Source organism: Atheta coriaria, unplaced genomic scaffold, assembly GCF_025399875.1.
Source record: "Atheta coriaria isolate IRGN ID8LTWV9N9 unplaced genomic scaffold, Caltech_Dcor_3.1 hic_scaffold_1_pilon, whole genome shotgun sequence".
NCBI lineage: Eukaryota > Metazoa > Arthropoda > Insecta > Coleoptera > Staphylinidae > Dalotia > Dalotia coriaria.
In genome coordinates this window covers 2,819,301-2,840,590 of record NW_027045443.1, presented here as the reverse complement: position 1 = coordinate 2,840,590, position 21,290 = coordinate 2,819,301, and the positions used below count along the sequence as shown (strand labels likewise).

At 37.5% G+C, this 21,290-nt stretch overlaps 3 protein-coding genes across 3 annotated transcripts; all 3 read left to right on the top strand.

Moving 5' to 3' along the window:
* The first annotated feature begins 956 nt into the window (after nt 1-956).
* LOC135792756 (glutathione hydrolase 1 proenzyme-like) lies at nt 957-3,435 on the top strand. The gene is made up of 8 exons (XM_065303466.1): nt 957-1,201; nt 1,286-1,447; nt 1,512-1,732; nt 1,794-1,986; nt 2,044-2,238; nt 2,303-2,540; nt 2,600-2,790; nt 2,849-3,435. The coding sequence occupies exons 1-8, from the start codon at nt 1,185-1,187 to the stop codon at nt 3,351-3,353; spliced, it is 1,722 nt and encodes a 573-aa protein (XP_065159538.1). The 5' UTR covers nt 957-1,184; the 3' UTR covers nt 3,354-3,435.
* A 5,594-nt stretch (nt 3,436-9,029) lies between these two features.
* LOC135793613 (uncharacterized) lies at nt 9,030-14,596 on the top strand. The gene is made up of 6 exons (XM_065304641.1): nt 9,030-9,499; nt 11,223-11,281; nt 11,340-11,644; nt 11,697-11,951; nt 12,004-14,516; nt 14,564-14,596. The coding sequence occupies exons 1-6, from the start codon at nt 9,083-9,085 to the stop codon at nt 14,594-14,596; spliced, it is 3,582 nt and encodes a 1,193-aa protein (XP_065160713.1). The 5' UTR covers nt 9,030-9,082.
* On the top strand, nt 14,441-17,269 carry LOC135793193 (uncharacterized). The gene is made up of 2 exons (XM_065304032.1): nt 14,441-16,703; nt 16,780-17,269. The coding sequence occupies exons 1-2, from the start codon at nt 14,661-14,663 to the stop codon at nt 17,035-17,037; spliced, it is 2,301 nt and encodes a 766-aa protein (XP_065160104.1). The 5' UTR covers nt 14,441-14,660; the 3' UTR covers nt 17,038-17,269.
* Nucleotides 17,270-21,290: the final 4,021 nt, after the last annotated feature.

Genomic DNA, 21,290 nt, shown 5'->3' with positions numbered 1-21,290 from the left:
AGGATAAACGTTGGTACAACGTGTTCCGCAGATGTAAAAAATGATAGAAAGACGAAATAATTAATATTCCAAAAAAGAGAGTTACCCGCTATTTTACAACCTCAATGGAATATTCCTCAACTCATCTCCTCCACAGATGTTCGAAATTTAAAAAAATTGGCAATATACTACTCGCATTATAGCTACAACTTTCTAATGCAATATTCAAGAAAAGGTCACAAAAATTCGTGGCAGAAAACATCCAAATTTTATTTTAAACAGTTTGTCATAAAGAAATAAAATCGGAGATAAAAGTTTTAAGTCAGCTATATATCCGTGACGGTTGCTTTGCGGACACGTGTGAAATGCCGTTTTGGGCGCCAAGTGAAAACCAATACGCTATTCATAAAGGCTGAGGTCAAAACCAACTGATGAAGTATTTGTGGAATTACTATGTCTATATGGGACATATAAGTGCCAGGGGCCCCTCAGGCAGCCGGGGCCCCCCAGGCAGCCGGGGCCCTAGGCGCGCGCCTAGGCCGTAATCCGCCACTGGCTTGTGTCAAATTTATCGATGTGCAACATATTGCGAATTTGGTTCATAGATATTCCTTTTTGAAGACTAAGACTAACTAACAACGAGATGACGGGATCCTAAATTGAAAATTGCAATCCACTGCATCCTCGTACTACCTTTTCTAAATTGCAGTGTTTATTTCTACCAAACTGTACGACACTAACTTAGACAAAACATATTTACTACGGAAACTTTATCTATGCATTTCAACGCTTATCTACATTCTTGCACGTCGCGGCTCCAATTACGCTTTGTTTCAATGTAATTTATAGATATTCGGAATAATTCTGCATGCAGTGAAACTCAGCGAATGACTTGTTGTATGCTTGTTTTCGATTTCTATGATTATTTACATGACTATGACCATTTCTATGAGTTTAACAGCCAAATGTTTATAATTACATTTGTTTAACAATTTGTTTTAAAAATACTTCAGTATCCTCAAAAAAGTTATTATTTGCATTCTATACAAATAATTAGGTAGGAAAGTATTAATTGCTAACCATTTTCAAATCTCACAGTTTGGTAAGGAGCAGACAGTGCGTGATAAATATTTTCAGTTCCCAGAAGATATCTCTCGTTGAAGAAGGAAGTCAAATTTTGAGAAGGCGGTGAAATTTTGTGCAAGATGTTTTGCAAACTCACGTAAGTATCTAATAATGATTGCAATTTGTTCAACTTAAACTCACAAGAGTACTCTTTCAATGCTAATTTATTGTGTATTGGCAGCAAAAAACAAACTACTATTCTGATCGGAGTGGTATTTTTTGCATTGATTATCATCGGTGTGGGAACGGTGCTGTACGTTAATCAAACACAGCAAAAAAGTCATCAGATAAAACGTCTTGGCGCCGCTGTTACTAACGGACCAGAGTGCGCCGTCATTGCAAGGTGTGAAGGATTATCTTACAACTTGTGAAACAATGTAGAATGATTTTTTTTTGTGTGTGTACAGAGACATTATTAATAAGGGTGGATCGGTGGTGGATGCTGGCATAGCAGCTGCTTTATGCGAAGGTGCTTCAATGTCACAGAGTATGGGTCTAGGTGGCGGCTTTTTCGCCACTATATATATTAAAGATACCGGAAAAGTTTATACGATCAATGCGAGGGAGACTGCTCCGCAGGGCGTCACTGCCGATATGTATTATGGTAATCTGAATGCATCAAGAACTGGTACCTTATTTATAAATGCAATAATTTGGTTGTAATTTTTAAATATTTTATGAAATCGTAGGTGGCTCGGCTGCAGCGGTCCCTGGATTGATCAGAGGGTTTCAAGAACTTCATAAGCGATTTGGTGTGTTACCTTGGAAAGATCTTTTCCAGCCTACTATAAAGATGTGTCGTTCTGGATTGTTAGTTAGCGCATATCTTGATGGTGTATACCGCAACAATGTCGATTTCTTAAAGAACACCAAAAGTTTTAGGTAACTAGATATTTCAGCAGTATTATTTTATCATTGTTTATGATCGTATTTATTTAGCAATTTCATCAACCCTAAAACTGGTGAACCGTTCACGGAAGGTGAAAGACTACTGCAATTAAAGCTCGCTGAAACGTTAGAGGTCATCGCCAGTGAACCAGACGCTTTAAATGCAGGTTCTTTAACAAAAGGTTTTGTCCAAGATGTTAAAGGCCTGGGTGGAATCATAACGGAAGAAGATATGAATTCATACAAGTAAGATTTCAAGTGACGCAGACTAAACAAAACTCTCCGAAACAATACCAAACACATGTTTTAGAGCCCTTTGGACAGAACCTTTGGTAATACCCCTAAGTAATAACTATACGTTGTACACAATTCCTCCGCCGGGGTCAGGGGTGGTACTGGGACATATTTTAAAACTGCTTAGCGAGAATTTAGAATACGATTTACTGGACAAACTGAATAATTGGCAACGCATTTTGGAAAGTTTTAAGTTTGCGTACGGCATGCGGACACATTTGGGTGACCCGCTGTTTATGCCTGAAGTTAAGACAGTATGTACCAATAATAATATCATATTGGTAAAGTATAAGTTACAGATATGTATTTACAGATTGTTGAACAAATGATGTCGCCGGAGTTTATATCTGAAACCCGCCTTAAAATGCGTGATAATACCACATTTCAAGATCCGGAATATTACGGTGCAAATGTTAGTGCGGTGGAGGATCATGGTACTGCACACATTAATGTCTTATCACCAAATGGAGACGCTTTCACGTTCACAGCCAGCATCAATTCAATGTGTGTTTATGAATATTTTAACTGACTCAATTATTCTATCTGTTTTTTTTTTTTGTAGTTTTGGGGCAAAGGTAATTTCCAACTCAACTGGAATCATTCTTAACGACCAAATGAACGACTTTGCTACCCAGCGGTTGGACAGTGTTGGCGTTGCTGTTGCCACCGCCAATTTGATCGAGACAGGTAAAAGGCCACTGTCATCGATGTGTCCCAGTGTGATCCTCGATAGTGAAGGTCATGTTCGAATGCTTGTGGGTAGTGCCGGCGGGTCCGTTATCACGACCGCAACAGCGCTTGTCATTCTACGCCATCTTTACTTTAACCAACCTCTGCATGAGTCCATTGGCAGCGCACGCATGCACCACCAGCTGTATCCTATGCTTGTAACCTATGATTCTGGGTTTACCGATGAGCTGTTAGATGGTTTGCGACACCTTGGGCATAAGATGCAACTCTGGTCACCGGGCAATTTGTTTGCGTCTGTCACGGCGGTGAGCAACTACAGTTTGACGGTGGATGCATCTTCGGATCCAAGACGTAATGGATCCCGAGTCATGATATAGATTTATATATAATGATCTGTAAATTTAAATTTGTACTTTTTTCTGTAATGCCTTAATGCCCTAATTACAATATCAGGAAATTCTTGGGCCGTGACAATACACATAATCGCGTATTGAACAATTTATTTACAGTCCAAGTGTAGGAGAGGAGAGTTCCGGACCAGCGCGAGGCAATGCAAATTTGTTAATTATATTCAAACAAGATGCGTTAAATTACAACTTATTCATAGCGATCATGTAAACACAGACATGACATATGATGCATTCAATAAAATGTGTGCACACTGTTGGAAGGAACAATATGGTTTTATTGCTATTAATTAAGATGAGCAATTAAAATGATGCATATTTGTGATAACAGTTTAGTATGTCACTAAGGTGGCAGATGGTCACTAAACCATCGCGTGTTTGCAGCACGTGCTAGTGTTAAAATTACCATATCAGACTGAAGCAGTTCTTCTGACATATGTTGTTTTTCATAAAACTGTTTCCTGTTCGTCCAATTCTTTTTTAAATTTCTACATTAACGGTTTTGATGCAAATTTAATGTTATGCTGTTGCTTTTTTAATTGCTTTTACGCTTGCTCGTGCAGCAAACACACGCTTGTATTATTATCAACACTTGGCGTATCACGAAAGCATATCGACAAATAAAAATCTAGAGGGTAAAAATGTAATACAGTCGACTCTCATTGATTCGAAACTCGAGGAACTCTTAAAATATTACGAATTATCGAGTGTTTGAAATATCAAATGGTTCGAATTTGTGAGAGAAAATAAATAAAACGTCGAAGTGTTGATCAGCAGTTTGAGCAGCATTAATTTTCTTTTTGTGCTTTATTATGGTTAAGTGAGTACTCAGAGGAATCTTAAATTCTTTTGAAACATCACTTTTCTTATCAGCTCTACTTTCACGATTAACTTCTTCTTTTCAGCAATCGTCAAACCTTACCAAACACACCAATTCGTGCAAAAGTGTGTGTCAAATAGTCAAATTAATCGTAACAACAACAAAGGCTCGTGTACGTTGGTACAAGTTTGAACTTATCTACTTACAATCTTTCCGGCTCTTTCTCTCTGCAACTTTGAATTGTCAAGTGTTGGACGCCGATGAATTCGAATTAACGCGTTGTTTTGTTGTATAGCAATGATTTTTTCGTTCGAATTACCAAGTGCATAAAAATGTATTGATTCATAATTAGAGCTTGTTAGAATTAGAATTATAAAGAGGGATAAAACAATATATGTGTGGATTATCCCATGTCAGTCGTTAAAATGAATTATGCACATAAGCATAATTGAAAAGAAATGCAAACTTATGAAACGACAAATTTTAAATACGTACGTATTGGCCTCAATCAACAAAGCATTTTATCAATCTCTGTTTTATTCAAACGGGATATTGCGGTTTAATGTATTTAGTTTCAGGACATATTTAATTAGTGGTTCAGTGATAACAAAAAACAATCGTGATCAGGTACGAACGAGAAATATTTGTATATAATTAGCACTTCCTGGTGATAAAGAATTAATTTGTATTGGATGAATAACTGCAACTAAATCAATTATTAGTAAATATGTTCTGATAACTGTTCTATTCACTGAAGACTTCTGAAAAGTTTCAAAGTGTTAACCAGTTTTGTGTTTTATATTTTGTTTCTTATCGTTGCATTAGAACTGCTTCTAAATAAGGCGAATATAAGTGTGTGTTACGTCGAAAAATGTTGAAACAGGCCGCTGTAAAAAACATCGAAATCGTCTAGCAAGCATTCACGCGCTGAAACGAGGGGAGGAAGGTGCTTGTGTTTCTTTTCAAACCACAGTCTACTAAATCACCTCTTCACCTCTCCTCATGGACACGCCCGGTTGGCAGCGGATCGACACAATTTCAGTAAACGTGAAGCGTGACATTATTGTACCAACAACGCGAGAGTGTGGCACGAGACAGTGACGCGTTTTAACCCAGAATATTTTGTTTATTTCGGTGAGTTTTGTGCATATCACTTTACATTTTAATACTATAAGCAAATCAAAGTTATGCATGTTCTGAACACTTTTACCACCAACCAATGTTAGTTTTGTTGCTAATTAGTTGCGCACAAATTTATTTGTTCATTCGACTTGAAAGTCAGTCCACACGTGGTCGTAGTATGAAATGTCTGGTTCACTGTAACTAAAATCGTGGAGTGTTTTCTGATAGTGTGAATCACAAGCAGTGCAATCTCTGAAGATAATATTTAACATGCCAGTCAACTAAAATTTATGGTATGTTACCAGACGTTTAAAATTACCAAAATACTTTAGAAACGCAAACGATAATATAATCAGATTAATTATTGCTTTTGTATCTGCTGCAACTATGGTATCGTTTGTAAGATGGTCACTGCAGCGCAACAATAACTTGGTAATATTCTACATATATAAACTACCTACATATAAAGACCACTAATAAAAAAATAAATGTGAAACTAGTGCAAGAAGTGAGAAAAGGTTTACAACGGAATATGACAGAAACACATACCACTTTACTTGAAAAGACTAGAGATAACAAGAAGTAGGTACTTCACTGACCCATATGAGAAATGTGGGCTAAATGCTTTCCTCTACCCAATTTTTGGGTACAAAAATAGGACTACATAACTACGCACATTCAGAATGTTTCTTGTGTCTCAAGCTATTGAAAACACCAGCAAACCCTGCTTAAAACCAGTAATGGTACTGCTGTTCCCACATAATTCGTATTATACTACAGTTTACACAAAATAGTAATTAACAATAAACAGGTGAAAAGTAATTACTAACATGTAAGAAAATCTCAGTGCATCCAAGAGACACACAGAAAATATTAGAACTACAACAAGTTATTGCGAAGATTTTTGTTATTCGTCCATTAATATCATTATTTTCATTCAGATTAAACTAGTTTTCCATTCTTAGTGTTTGTCTGCACTTAGTACGTGTCATTATCATGCTTATTGTTAACCATCAATACGCATTCAACTGCACTTAGTTCACCACGTAGCTATCTATCTAGCCTTATCTAATTTCACTATGAAGTTAGGAATCATATTTTCATCGTGGCTGTCTACTTCCAAGCCCCGAAATGTAAGCACGTTCGTTGTACAAGTGGTAAGCTGACAGATAAAGACATTTTGGTGGTGTTGGAGTATTTAGCTGAACGTTACGCTGGGTTTAATGTGTAAGCATTTAAAGTTTATTTGCAAACTATGTTTATAAAAAATGGCACAATATAACTGATTGAAAACAACGATGTGGGGAAGCAATTGGCGCAATATTAACGATTGGGTTGAAAAAACTAACTCTAAACGAATTGTCTTTCTAATGTTGATATCGAACTTTTCATCTTTTCGTTCTCGACCCTTCTCTTCATCACCAACTCACTTAGCAAGGGTAGGAGTTAGGCGGTTGCTGATTGGTGGATGAGTAAGGGTAGGATTTGGCGGTTGTTGATTGGTGGAGTATCGGAAAGTTGGTTTAGCGCTGACATCAATTTGGCGACCGCGCTATTTGGAATTTTGGAACGTCTAGTAATGTTGGGAATTTCAAGAAATAAGGGATGGTGCAATAAGATAATAATAAAACAGTTGTAAAATAATAAAACGGAGTAATTGCGGATAAATTGGAAATTTTTGGAACATGTGGTGTTGTAGATTCCCACAAGCTGTTCATCAGTTTAACGAAAACTTTTGACCTGTGAAGATCTACAATTTTTTGACTTCAAATACATTAAAATGTCAGCGAGTGTGATTTTTAGTGATAATAACCCAAAAAAGAGCGAAAGATCAAACGAAAGTGTAACTAGGACTGAGGTTTATCAACCACCTAAAAAATATAATTCAAAATTTGCAAATTTCTATACACCTATAACAATTAATGGTGAGAAAAAAGCAATATGTTTAGTGTGTGAAAAATCCAAAGTGACAAAAATTATTAGCCGAAAAGATAACAATACTTCCGGTATGAAGAAACATTTACAGTCGGCTCATTCAAAGGCGTACGAAGAAATTTATGGAAACTTAACTTCACTTCAAAAACCAGTGCCATCAGCTCAAAAACAATTGACAGATATGTTTTCTGAACAGGTAATTTAATTTTATTTCAATCTCAAATTACTTAAATATTGTTGATAATTTTTTATATTTGCGGCAATTCATCATTTTTGTTTTCGTTTTCAAATGTAGTTTTTGGGAACAAAATTGTCTTTAAATTTTAACTTTATTAAAGTGGTGTAACTCAGGATAGACTGGAAATTTTTGGATTTGGGAATTTTTATATATGTGGTTCGTTGAAGACTCCCATAATCAAAATCAACACAACTATAATTATCGTTCAAATAACAATTCAAACTATAATTTGAAGTCTTCAAAGTCCACATGGTTTTACAAATGCAAACACAAGTTCTGCAAGTACAAGTTCAGGGTCCAATAATAATCAAATACATGTAAACTCAATCGTCTTAACAAACAATGGTACTGAATTATCTGTTTGACCGTTAAAACTTCTAATGTGATCAGATATTCGATAATTTGGCTCATCTTCATAAGCAAGGTAATGTCATACATTTTCAATTCCTAATTGACACGAGCGCTAATGCATGTGTCATTAAAGTTGACAAAATTAAGCAAACAAAGAATATTCTTCAATCTAAATGTAACCATAATTTTAAAACGGTCTTAGCAAGAATTCACCAATTACAACAGATGGAACAATTGTCTTAAAAGCAGAAATCGATAACTATAACTTAAATATCAAATTTAATATAGTCTGTACCAAACTATCTTAGCAACTTCCTACCACCACGTACCTACCATATCACCACCATGTGATTTCTTTCGAACCATAAATACTGCTGGGTACACACAACACAAAAAGAATATAGACATAACACACAGAACACCCATGTAGTCAACTAAAGTACATGTTACTTGACACTAGGGCAATATTATTTTCTCGGAATGCAATTTAAAAACTTTGCCAGCACATTTCTTATATAAATCTTAAACTGAGCAGTCATAACACTTATTGTATAAATTTTGATTGGAGCAATCAGCATATTACATTGAAAAAGAAAAAAAAAATTTTCTGCGGGCCGGATAAAACAACTGAAAGGGTCGAATCCGGCTCGCGTGCCGGCTTTTGCCCACCTCTGTATTAGTATACAATGGAATCCCGGTAATCCGATATGTTTGTACTTTAGGATTTGTACTTTGTCGGATTACAAGATTCTTTTTTGTAAAAAATTCCGGACTGTAAGGGGTCTTAGGCACTTCTCTATAATCTGGACAAATTCGCTCAATGGACACTGCCTTGCAAAGTGATTGTCGGATTACCGGGATTCCACTGCATATGTATTTTCTGTCTTTCTTCTTTCGTCTTTCCGACTTGATTTAACGTGTGGGCTGAATATCTTAAAAGAAAATATAATCACAGTAAGAATATCCCAACCTTTGTACTGTGACTTCAGCGAGAAACTAATGTGTAAGCACAGAGTAAAATGACGCTTATTGGGTAGCTTTTATCAGCTTACGAGGCACGAACGAAAACAAAGCATGATATTCATTACATTTGGGGCTACGCAGTACTTATGCCAACAAACTGAAGTCCATGTCGAGTTACGTCCTTCAATGCGCGCAAAAACCACCAGTACCACCCAAAAGTCGCAAAAGCCCGGATGTGTTTTGTCATTATTCGAAATCGATCTCTGTAAGATGTATTCACCAGCAAACGATCGTTTGCAGCATTTCAGACGTCGAGATCATTCTATGGCAAAGGAATATGTACACTGGGAGTACCACAAAAAGCAAGAGCACAATTATTGGGTAAATAGAGATGTAGTATGGAAACGGGTGACTTATTATGAGCCTGGTATTGACGAGCGCATCACAATGTACGTGGAGGACTCGGACAACAGAGTTACCCAGATTCTCGATGAGGACTACACGAGTGATCAGAACGAAAGTAACGATGATACGTTTCAATTTAAGCGGAACTTTGACCGTGATTCTCGCCGATCGTACCGAAAGCATAGACGACAATGCGCGGATGGAAGTGACAATGACTCTAGGAGATCTTTTCGTGAGGGTAGCGAAATACTATACAATTCGAAATATCATCAAAGCAAACATGTAAGTTCATGCTTCAAAGTTTTGCTTGCATGTTATTTACATAGGTATTTCCGAGGTGCTAATTCTTCATATTAACATTTGTAAATACGTACAAGATATAATGATAAGATTTATTTAAGAGCTGATCGTAAATCATTAGTCTTTAGGACACGCAATTGCACTATATTAGCGTGTTTTGCATAATAGAATTAGCACGTAAACGCTTAATCCAATCAACTCAGCAGGTAGAAGTGTTATAATCTTCGGAATATACCTGGAGCAATGTTAAGTGTGAAAATAGTCTTCCTGAGTGTTTGTTGGCGCCATGCTTCTCCGCGTAAGATAAGCATTTAGTGTCAGTTGCAAGTTGCAAGATGCTTAGCACGGGAACCAGACCCAAACATGATTATGAATCCACATCATGTTGTGACAAACCAAAAGCTTGGGACTGGTGGGTGTCTAGATTCTAAATAGCGGCTATTTTGATGCTTCTGATGTCCAGATTTGCAGATGAACCTATAGTTTAATTTGATATGTAATGAGATCTTCAAAAGGTGTATTAAAAAAAAAAGGGGTGCGAATCGTCGTATTATAACTGTTGGCACTCAAATGTGTCCTAAAATGCCGAGGGACGTTACTAGAGCTTGGAAACCTCTACCACCAGACTAAATAAAGCGACTTTCAATATCGGGCTTTACATGCGACTCACTTTGCGCGCCCACAGTGCTGCTTGGTCGCTTGCGCGAACTTGCAAGCTTTCAGTTTTCATTGTATGACCGCGTCTGTATATTTAAGATAGCAAATGCCCGTTACGGTTTTTCTTTTGTTACTGCAACAAAAATTTTTAATTCGTCATCCATGCCGATTGAATAATAAGTGAACATCACGGTGTGATGGATTACCATTGGAAAACAAAGACTTTTAGCGGCAGCAGGAAGTTTCAGGTTTGTTCGTAAAGTTTTTATAGATCGAATATTATTAAATAAAAAGTAGAGACCGACCGAAATTTCGGTTTCGGCCAAAAATTGGCCCAAAGTTTCGGCCGCACCGACACTCAGTGTTCGTGAATTTTATTATAGTTTTATTTTGAAGTGACACACGAAAAAAGTTTGAGGGATTCCTCAAACAAACATATGTTCTAAAAATTTCCAAAACCAAAAATTTCCGATCTATCTTCAATTACTTCACTTTATTGCTTATTACTGTTGTAAATAATTTTCTTGCACCATTCCTTAAATCTTGAAACTTAAATTAAACATATTTTTATGTAAGTTACAGAGTCGGCCGAAACTGAGGCCAGGGCCTAAATTTCGGTTACGGCTAAAAAACCAGTTTCGGTCGGACTCTAATAAAAAGGAAGCTAACTTTAACGATATTTAACATGTGTTGGCGCATGACAGCGGTGCTGAGTGTTAGGTCCAGAAGAATCTACTTATTTTCTTGTGTCCCATCGGAACATTTTCCGCCAATCGGTATGTGCGAATCGGTAATAAAATTTATATCATGTCGATTGGTTGTATAATACGGCGTAGAGCAGATAGAAAGATAAATTTTCTCTTAAACTAAGTTCAAAACATCATCGTCATATGTTTTTTTATTTGGAATTTTGAACACAACATGACTATAATTAAACATTAATTGACCACTTTTCGTTTTCTTAATTATATGATAATCATATGATTCCCACCGTACATCTTAATTTTTGGCGATTAAGAATAAACACTAACTAAAGTAATATTTTCAGGTCAACCACAAGAACCTTCTCCACCTTCATCCACCTTCTCGGATGGATGTTAACAAAAGGTTGGTGATATCAGTATGATTTACGTTTCGCGCTTGTCTATTAAGTTTAATTTTGTAGTGTTTCTAACGACAGATCGTCCCCTTGCCAAAAACCACCTGAGGTCAATTTTATTCGTTCCTGTTATGGCCTTAGTAATGAACTGGAACTGGACACAAATCAAAACATCAACAACATTGACGATGTTAATAAAAATGACTTGGCATCAGAGCATGTTTCTGAAGTTACAGAATATGCCTCAGAAGTTTTGGAAACAATTACGCCCTCATCGTTTAAACCGGAATCAACTAAAGAGAAAAGCATGCCTCTAATACCAGATTTTGTAAACGAACTTTCCTATTCACCTGAAGTGGAATCTGAAATAGGTATGTTATTATCATGGTCACCAAAAACAAAATATATGATAATTTATTTTAGGAACAGCTTCTAACACGGAATGTAAACGCACAATGGAACTGGACACAAATCAAAACATCAACAACATTGACGATGTTAATAAAAATGACTTGGCATCACAGCATGTTTCTGAAGTTACAGAATATGCCTCAGAAGTTTTGGAAACAATTACGCCCTCATCGTTTAAACCGGAATCAACTAAAGAGAAAAGCATGCCTCTAATACCAGATTTTGTAAACGAACTTTCCTATTCACCTGAAGTGGAATCTGAAATAGGTACGTTATTATCATGGTCACCAAAAACAAAATATATGATAATTTATTTTAGGAACAGCTTCTAACACGGAATGTAAACGCACAATGGAAAACTTAGAAGCTGTAAGGGCGGCTGACAAATCTACAACAAAATTAAATTTAGATTTATCGAATAGGAAACGTCACAACAGCGTCTCTAACTGTGAAAATGTGAAGCCGAAAAAAAAATCCAAACATCGAGATCGTGACACTTTGAAGTCATGCAACAAAACAATATCAACAGCACAAATTAAGGAACTGCGTGTTGTTTTACAGAGATTAGATTCAACGATGTTAGATGGTATTCGTGTTTCTACGGGACAGTGTGATGCATCCGAATTTAAAACGCATCATAGTGATCAAGCGTCCTGGACGAACGGGCACAGCAGTGTCTCTAATAAGCACATGAGCGATGTTTCAAAAAAGGGCACTAATATCAAGCTTAACGATAGGGTTCCTGTGCTTCCCCATAGCAGTGTAGATGTCGTGAGTGACCAGTTCGCATCGAAGAAGTCTCATTGTCATAAACAGGACAATTACAATTTAAAGAAGAGTGAATTGAAAGCCAATGTTAGGCGTACCGACAATGATGAGAAACGACATCTTACTAAACATGTCAACGGTGGCCAACGTGAAGTGAAGTCTCATCATAAGAACAAGGGCAGTGATAAGAAACGACATCACAGTACTAAACATGTCGCGCGTGATCATACCAAGGAAATTCGACGTTTTTGTCTAATGGTAGGACCAAAATACACTAAAAAGTGCCAGCAATATGGATTTGCATGTACGAAATCAATTCAAACAGAACATCGTTCGGTATGGCAAAAACTAAAGGCATATATAAGAGAATCAATCAATTCGAATAAAAGTCCAGATGAGATTGAAGGAGGAATTGATAAGCAACTAGAAGAAGTTGTTAAAGCAAAGAAAGAACTAGTTGTTGTTCCCAATGTGAAGAAACAACACGAAATTAATTTTCTTCGAAAAATCACTGCAGGGAAAGTTTCCAAGGGTTCTGTTACTATCAGACCATATAAATCTGTAACTGCTAACTGTATTTCGTTGACAAAAATGACTGATCTCCCCTGTCATGAACAATTTTATAGCCTACTCGACCAAGTCGACTATACCAAAGAAGTGGACACTTTCGCATCACTAATTCCTTTTCCGAACCAGACTGTGCCGGAACCGGATTCAGCTGACGTAGTAATAACAGCTGTAGGACAACCTATCGTTTACGAAAGATCTGCTTCAAGTTTTAGCGACGCCTCTACTCTAGTTCTAAATGCTGAAGACGATAACCAATTGGTTATTGATGAAGGCGAACCGGTGGCAAATGTGGAGGAGAATCTACAAAGTACCTCGCGGGATTTGAACGATATTTCTAGTGAACAGAATATTCAACAGACAACTTCGAATTTGGGAGATCCCGTCCTTGGTAATGTGCAGACGACATTTCCTGGCACGAGTGATGATGTTATCAGTGATGTGAATAAACAACAGACTTTTCTGGGTTTGAAGGCTGCTCCCAGTGATGTGCCTATACAACAAACTCCTCTGGGTTTGAAGGATGCTCCCAATGATGTGAATATAGAACAGACTCCTCTGGATTTGAAGGATGCTCCCAATTATGTGAATATACAACAAACTTCTCTGGGTTGGAAGGATGCTCTCAGTGATGTGCCTGTACAACAGACTCCTCTGGATTTGAAGGATGCTCCCAATTATGTGAATATACAACAAACTTCTCTGGGTTTGAAGGATGCTTCTAGTGATGTGCCTATACAACAAATTCCTCTGGATATGATGGATGCTCCAAATGATGTGAATATACAACACACTTCTCTGGGTTTGAAGGATGCTCCCAGTGATGTGACTATACAACCAATAACTTCCTGTTTGAATAATCTTAATGAGAGTGCGCATCAAATACCCCTGGGATTGAGAGATGTTTCCAGTAAGGTAAATGTGCAAGAAATCTCTCCGGATTTGAACGATGCTCCTGGTCTTGTCAGTATACAGCAGATAACTTCGGAATTGTATGATCTTCTCAATAGAAAGGTGCAAGAGTCATCTTTGGAGTTGATAGCCAGTGATGTGAATATGCAACAGACAACTCAGAATTTGAACGATGTTCTTGATGAATTGACTACACCACATATCTCCCCTGATACAAACAATGTTCGTGATGCCGTGAATGCTCCAAAATCTTCCTCGAACCAAGCTCCCAATGCTGCATTGCTGTTGGAGGAATTATTTGGAGCAGCGACCGATATAGAGAAATCGTCTTTCCATAGCCAGCAAAGCTTTATGATCGTCCCAGCATCGACTATCGTAGAAGTTACCCATAAAAGTAACAGTGGATTAACAGAAATTAGAAAGGATACTGAAAGTACCCAAGTTGATACAAATGCGGTTGCTTTGACTTCAGATGTTGACAAATATTTTGTTGGGAGATATTATATGGAATGGACTTGTCTATTCCGTTTTGAACATCATGAAAGTGACACCACCTGCACGCTTGTCAAATGTACGACACAGTTAGTCAGTGTTTTTCATGAATATCTGGTTCACGAGGCACTGTTCAATAGAAATCTGTTTCCAAATTCTCATCCGCTTCCTGAGGGAATATCGACAACTCCTTGGAGATATCAGTTGAATCTTCAGAAATATGCAGAGACATTTTTAATGATTACTCGCAAGTTTAGTATTGATGATAATCCAGATGCGTTTCTTGAGATGGTGCTTGGCTTGAAGACGGAAAACATGTGCGTGTATGCATTCTGTCTGTTGCGCCTGATACAGTCGATGCCTGCGATTAATACGTGGATACGTAAAATTTTGGACAGATTGGCCATTTTATATTATATAAATGCGAAAGCGTACACTGCCGTACTTGATGAGTCTCTGAAGAGATTGTCTCCGACCGATGCGAACAATTTTCTGAGCCGATTACGATTGGTCAATGAGCAAAATTTGAAAATGAAAGTGGATGCAACCAAGCAGCCGATAGATATGATTTTGCGTGAACTTCTGTGCGGGAACCGTGCCATTGGTAATCCAGAACACCTGCTCAGGTTTGAAGAAAGAACCGTTCTAACATGCAATGAGATAATATCGGCATGGAAAACATGGAGTTCGACGAATCCAAAAATAAAGATAAAAACAAATGTGTTGGCAAAAAGCGATCCTACCAAAATGGTCGTCAAACCAGCCAATAAAAGTCCCATTGCTCAGTGGCAATACAGAGCTCCCCAGAAACAGAAGAAGCAAGCCGGTACACGTGTCAATCCAGATCAAAATACTCCCTCTTCTCAATCAAGACAAAACCCAATTCAGGGGTTGCGGACAATGCGTCATTCGTACCAACCTGCGCAGAATTCTCAAAATTATCCAAGGCAATACAATTCAGGTGTACAACAGTACATGTCGTCATACACTCAATCCCCTGGATACAGTTCCGGGGATTATCAATGTCCTGTTTCTATCAATTCATCACAGCAAAATGCAAATCAATGGAATTCATCAATGCCATTAGCCGCTAACTCATTACCACCGAGAACCATTGTTAATCAACAGATAATGCCTCCAGTAACTGGCTACACCTCGAGGGCCCCAAGTCACTGGGGGGTAGTGCATTATTCCGGTGGGCATGCACAGAATCCCTCTTTGCCATACATGCCAATGGCTTCAATTCGGCCTACACAAGGCTACAATCGTGATGATGTCTATTGCCACACGAGGCAGTACCCTCAAATAGCACCTATGCCTGCTCCGCACTTCGTTCCAACATATCGGCAGGAAGCTGACCGGTCTGGGACATTGACGCAGGCTACCCCTCACGCAAAATCTTTAGTACTTATTCAAGGTCTAAACGTGAACCCCGAACCTGTCGGCTCTGTCCAGAGACAACATACTCCCACAACAATCTGTGCACCGAGATATATACCAAAGCAAATAGTTTATAGTAGTCAGTCGATCAACCGTAATAATCAACCGCAGATGTGCGCGCCTCAGCTTACAACCGTTACTACAGCTGATCCATCACCAACTACCCAGCCTTGTATGATTAGGGACTTGATAGCCTCAACATATGCCAATTCTCGTCAACCCAATGAAAACGTGCCATTGGCTCTACCAGTGCCTCTGACGGCCGCATGGTACAGCAACAATTCCTACCAACAAAGAGAAAACATGCCATTGGTTCAGCAGGTACCGCTACCGACCCCAACGTACATCGACAATTCCTATCGACAACGAGATAGCGTTCCATCGACCCAAGTAGAATCTGCACAACCCGTTATTTCTTTAGTGGCCGGTACTGCCGATAAAGATGTTGAACCAGCTACTTCTACTACTGTCAATGTTTCCACGCCTTCGTCAAGCGAGACACTAACTCAATCTGCAGAATTCTACATTAATCGCTTAGCGTCTTGTATTGAGCAAATGAGTAAACAGGGAATAACATTGCCTGTGGATTTACAGAAGAAAGTAGCCTCGCTGAAAGATCGTCAACCCTGTGAAGAACCGGACTTTGATAGTACTCATTTAGGCATTATTGCAAAAGCGTTTCAAGCGATGGTACCGGTAATGGAGAATATTACGAATCTATCGTTAAACGCTGTCAAACCGATGAAGGAGGCAATCGAGGTGATCGAAATTGATGATGATGATGAAGTGAAGGTTGAAGTGACCGAAACAACTGTCAACATCGGCGATTGCCAGTCCCAGGTCATCATTTAATTTAATTTTAAAACGTCAGTTAGGTCAATTTGACCTTTTACTAATTTGTTCCTTTTATTTTTAGACTTTAGATGAGATTCAATTCCCTCCGAACCCGTATGAACTTACCGAACCTGTTGGTTCCGAATTGACCGAGTCCAATGATTGTGATGACATTGAATACCAGTGTATCTGCGGTAAGAAGGCCCATGTTCGTTGTAGGTGCAATGCGGCGATTTATTGTTCGGAAGAATGTCGTTTAGCTCAAATTGAGGAGCATAGACCCACGTGCATGTTAAATTTGGGCGGCACCAGTCTCTATAAGCTATTGGGGCCCAGATAAAATTTTTTTTTATTTAGATGTCAGAATTTTATATAAGAGTCTACCAGAGCTGAGAATTTCCTTTACTTTATTGCCTGATTAATGTTAAGTTAAGATGCACGACGGTCAATTCACCATGATCTCAATATTCCAGTTATTACTATCAAAGTATTATTTTGTGATTCAGCATTTTGAAGAATGGCTATACGCAATAATTCGTTTTGATTTGATTTCTTTTACATTGTTCTGCATTGGAGAGATAAATAAAAACTGTTTAAAGTTCAGTAGGTTAAGGAAGTTATTGAATAAATGTTAATTATATATTTATATGTTTTCTTTGTTCAAATGAATATTTTTTACTGGAAATTTTAAGGCAGAATGCTATTTTTTTCGTTATTCATCTGCCCTTTTTTTCCACGTTTGCGGAATTATATAGATCATTTAGAGTCCGACCGAAACTCAGCCGAAACCGAAATTGAAGGGGGTATTCTACTAGAGGCATGAATTTCATGTGATTTTTGAAAGGCCGTAAAAAAAATCAATTAATATTTTTACTATCCATTTTTTTAACACTTATTTATTAATGTTTTGAGAATACAAAAAAAAATAAAAATTGAAAAAAGTTCAAAATTTTAAATTCCAGCAGGTGATGAAGTGGGAGGTTCCAAAAAATTGGCACGTGACCGTACCCATGATTTTAGTCCTCCAAATGATCTGTATTAATCTAGAATAATTAATTATTAATCTAGAATAATGTCGCAATCATATGAACTACGGACAAGTGAAAAAAAAAGTTTTTCACAAAATGGCGACTGTTTGAAAAAATAGTGATTTTTTTACCCTTATTTTTTGATATTCTAGATTTTTTTTGGAATATTTAAAATCGGAATTTGGGGATAAGCGTAGTTCATCTTAAAGAAAAGTCTATAAAGAAGACTCTGTAAAAATTTCAAGTAAATCGGTTCAGTAGAAGTTGAGAAATCGTGGGTACCGTCTCGAAAAATACAGTTTCGAGAAAAACACGTTTAAAGTTTCGCGTCAATGCGAACCAGTATGGATGCCGCGTCACCAAAACGGCTATATCTCGGAAAATAATTTAAATTTTGAAAAATCCTCTTGTACACGTATTCTTGAATAGTTAAACTTTGAAAATATCAAAAAAAAAATCGATTTTTTGAAACCTCTAGAGTAGAATACCCCCTGAAATATCTCTTTCGTGTGTCACTTCAAAATAAAACTATAATAAAATTCATAGACACTGAGTTTCGGAGGGGGCAAAAGTTTCGAGCCGAAACTGGCCGAAACCGAAATTTCGGACGGTCTCTAGTATTTGGTAGTTGTCTAGCTTTAACTCGAGAAGGGGGCATCTCTAGAAATGTCAAATTAAATTCTCCATGGGGTTGTATTAGTTTGTTGCAGAAGTTGCGTCTGCAACATGAGTAAATTCAAAAATTTGGTGGTGCATTTTTTTACTTGAGGGTTGAAATTGTTGGGATTTTTTTGATATACGAGTAGAACTTCCACTTTTTCTTTGAGTCCTTTATGTTATCTAAGTAGAATTACTGTTTACAACTGTTAACGCTCTTGAAGGCGTCTTAAGGAACGCAATTCTAATTGCTTATATTGATTGTAATTTGTATGATTAGCACACGGGAAACCTCTAAAAAGATAATTTTTGTGCTTCGATGTACTGATTTTTGGTAGTTTTAGGTGTCTAGCGGGCGAACGAAATGTCATAAGACAACGATTCTTTTATCAGATTGTAAGTATTGAATTTGTATATCATTTACATTTATACTTTGTGTGATTAGCACACGGGAAACCTACAAAAAGATCATTTTTGTGTTTTGAAGCAGTAATTTTTGATTGTTTTAGGGATTTTGCACATGAGTCTGATATCGTAGATGGACCACTCTTGCATCAGATTGTAAGTATTTCATTTCTTCATCATTTTTGTAAATAACTTTTGTGATTATCTTACAAATTAACCACCAAAATTGCATTTTTATATTCGAAGGACTAATTTTTGCTGCTTTTAGGGATTTCACTTAATTATTTAGGATTTTTGGAACACAAGCCGAGCGTTACTCAAATCAAATTGAATGAATCAAAAGTAATAAGTATTACCCTGATGTTTTTCATTTTGTTTTGTGTCTGATATGTTGCTTGTGCCAGCGCAGCGCGTCAGTTTTCTTGCTTATTTAGATAGTACTGGCAGGGGCTATCTGCTTTGTTTACGCCTAATATCAATTCTCTTTACACTTTAGTCGATCGCGCGCTGTGCTACGGTTAGCACGTGTTTTGTTCGTCAGTCGATCTTCGTAGGTCTCCCGAAATACTCAGGCATATCAACAATTTTTATGGTGGGGGATCATCCCCCGAGTGGGAGAACTCCTTATAAGGACAATCCTTATATTGAAGCCACCCTTGGCTCCGGCGCCCTCTAGCGGCGAATCGGCTACGAGCACCGCCGACTAGACCGCGCTAAGGACGCTCAACTGGAGATCCTAGAGTGCTAGGATCCTAGGGAGCTATCCTCATGACAAGCGGCAGCCCACAATGACACTCGCGCTTCCGACCTCACTAAGCATAGACACCTTACAAGCGAGCTCAACCTCTCAGAACAGCGACATCCTCACCAACCCACCAATACCCAAGCCCTTCACCACCGCTGACAGACAACCTACGCATCAATATCTTGTTTAAATATTTCCGAGTTTTAAGTCGCCTCAAGAGAAGTGACACTTAAAAATATTCTTACAAGTTCTGACCTGTAGCTGAAATGAAAGATGGAGTAAACAAATCATACAGGATACCTTAACAATTTTTGTAGTGGGGATCATCCCCTGAGAGAGGGAAATGTTCCTGAAATGATAGAAGGGGTAAACACAAATCAAAGAAGTCAATATATCATACTATTTCTTTATTAACAATAGAATACAAGTTTAGATTTTACAAGTCAACAAAATAATGCCGCCATATTGACACAGAACTTATGACCTGCATCATCGCGCACATATAAGCAAGTAACACGTCAAAATGTTCTACCGGGATAAAGAAATTAGCAAATTGCCCATTTTCTAGGTGATGGAAAATGGAAACAAATATACAGGGTGTTACAAAAGAAAATTTTTAAGTGCAGACAGGAAAACATCTAAACACTCAAATATCAAAAAGAAAATTCAAAGTGCAAGAAGTTAAATTCTAATAACAGTCAAAGCAAAATTTGATGTGAAGGAAAACGATTATACAAGGTGTCACAAAGAGAAAATTCAACCATGAACGTTAAGAGTGCAAAAAGAAAGCCCTAAAATCACAGCTTTTCACAGACACAAAGAAAAGCGAATATACAGGGTGTTCCAGAAGGAAAATCCCAAGTTTAAAACAAAGAACACTCAAAACTTACAAATAAAGGCGATTTACTACATACTGTCAGAAAAACTAATATACAGAGTGTTACAAAAGGAAAATTTTAAAAACTACAAATATGGTTAATATTCACATCATGACGAGAGAAATTTATACGGAAACAACTATATCCCTACTAATATTATAAATGCGAATGTCCTGATGTTTGTTACACTTTCACGCAAAAACTACTTAACCGATCATCATGAAAATTTGTACACATATTCTTAGTGGTCCCCGAATGGTTATAGGCTACTTTTATTTAAAAAAATTATTTTTTAAATAAAATAAAGAAATTGTTTAGCCAATAATACCTCGGCATCTGGCTATTTGACTACTTTAACGCCATCTAGCATTCCAGCAATGAAGCTCAAACCTAAGTACTATAGTACCATCGCACTGTATTATCACACTGTATTACCGACAGCTACGTCAACCTCAAATCCAATGGACTACACTATGGAGACTGTACACTATACTTCCATAGACTATACTTTCAGCCATTTTAAACTTCCCGCCATTCAACTTAATTGTTACTTCTTCTGTGACTACAGACGCGTACGGAAGCAATTTCATTATTTTAGATATTCGCGAGCGAAGCCGCGGGTTAAAGCTAGTTTTAACATAAATTCAAAGATTTCACCCGAAAATCATCGGAAAAGTTGAGTAAGAAAGGTGCTACAAGAATAAAACACTTACATTTTAATATATTGTGTATATATTTACCATTTGATGATAGCATCAACTGCATAAGGTAACAGACGGGTAAAAGCAACATCTTAAATTGATAGAACATCCAGCGGAAAACATCCAAATCAGCAGACGGCAAGCGACGGCGCGTGGTAATACTGTAGGTAAATACGATA

Bases quoted from the DNA above. Each gene is read 5' to 3' on its own strand.
- LOC135792756 (XM_065303466.1), top strand. The intron at 1,448-1,511 runs GTGTGAAGGATT...GTGTGTGTACAG, and splicing joins GAGTGCGCCGTCATTGCAAG to AGACATTATTAATAAGGGTG. The intron at 2,791-2,848 runs GTGTGTTTATGA...TTTTTTTTGTAG, and splicing joins ACAGCCAGCATCAATTCAAT to TTTTGGGGCAAAGGTAATTT.
- LOC135793613 (XM_065304641.1), top strand. From the start codon at position 9,083: ATGTATTCACCAGCAAACGATCGTTTGCAGCATTTCAGACGTCGAGAT. The intron at 9,500-11,222 runs GTAAGTTCATGC...TAATATTTTCAG, and splicing joins AATATCATCAAAGCAAACAT to GTCAACCACAAGAACCTTCT. The intron at 11,952-12,003 runs GTACGTTATTAT...AATTTATTTTAG, and splicing joins TGAAGTGGAATCTGAAATAG to GAACAGCTTCTAACACGGAA.
- LOC135793193 (XM_065304032.1), top strand. From the start codon at position 14,661: ATGATTACTCGCAAGTTTAGTATTGATGATAATCCAGATGCGTTTCTT. The intron at 16,704-16,779 runs GTCATCATTTAA...TTTTATTTTTAG, and splicing joins TCGGCGATTGCCAGTCCCAG to ACTTTAGATGAGATTCAATT.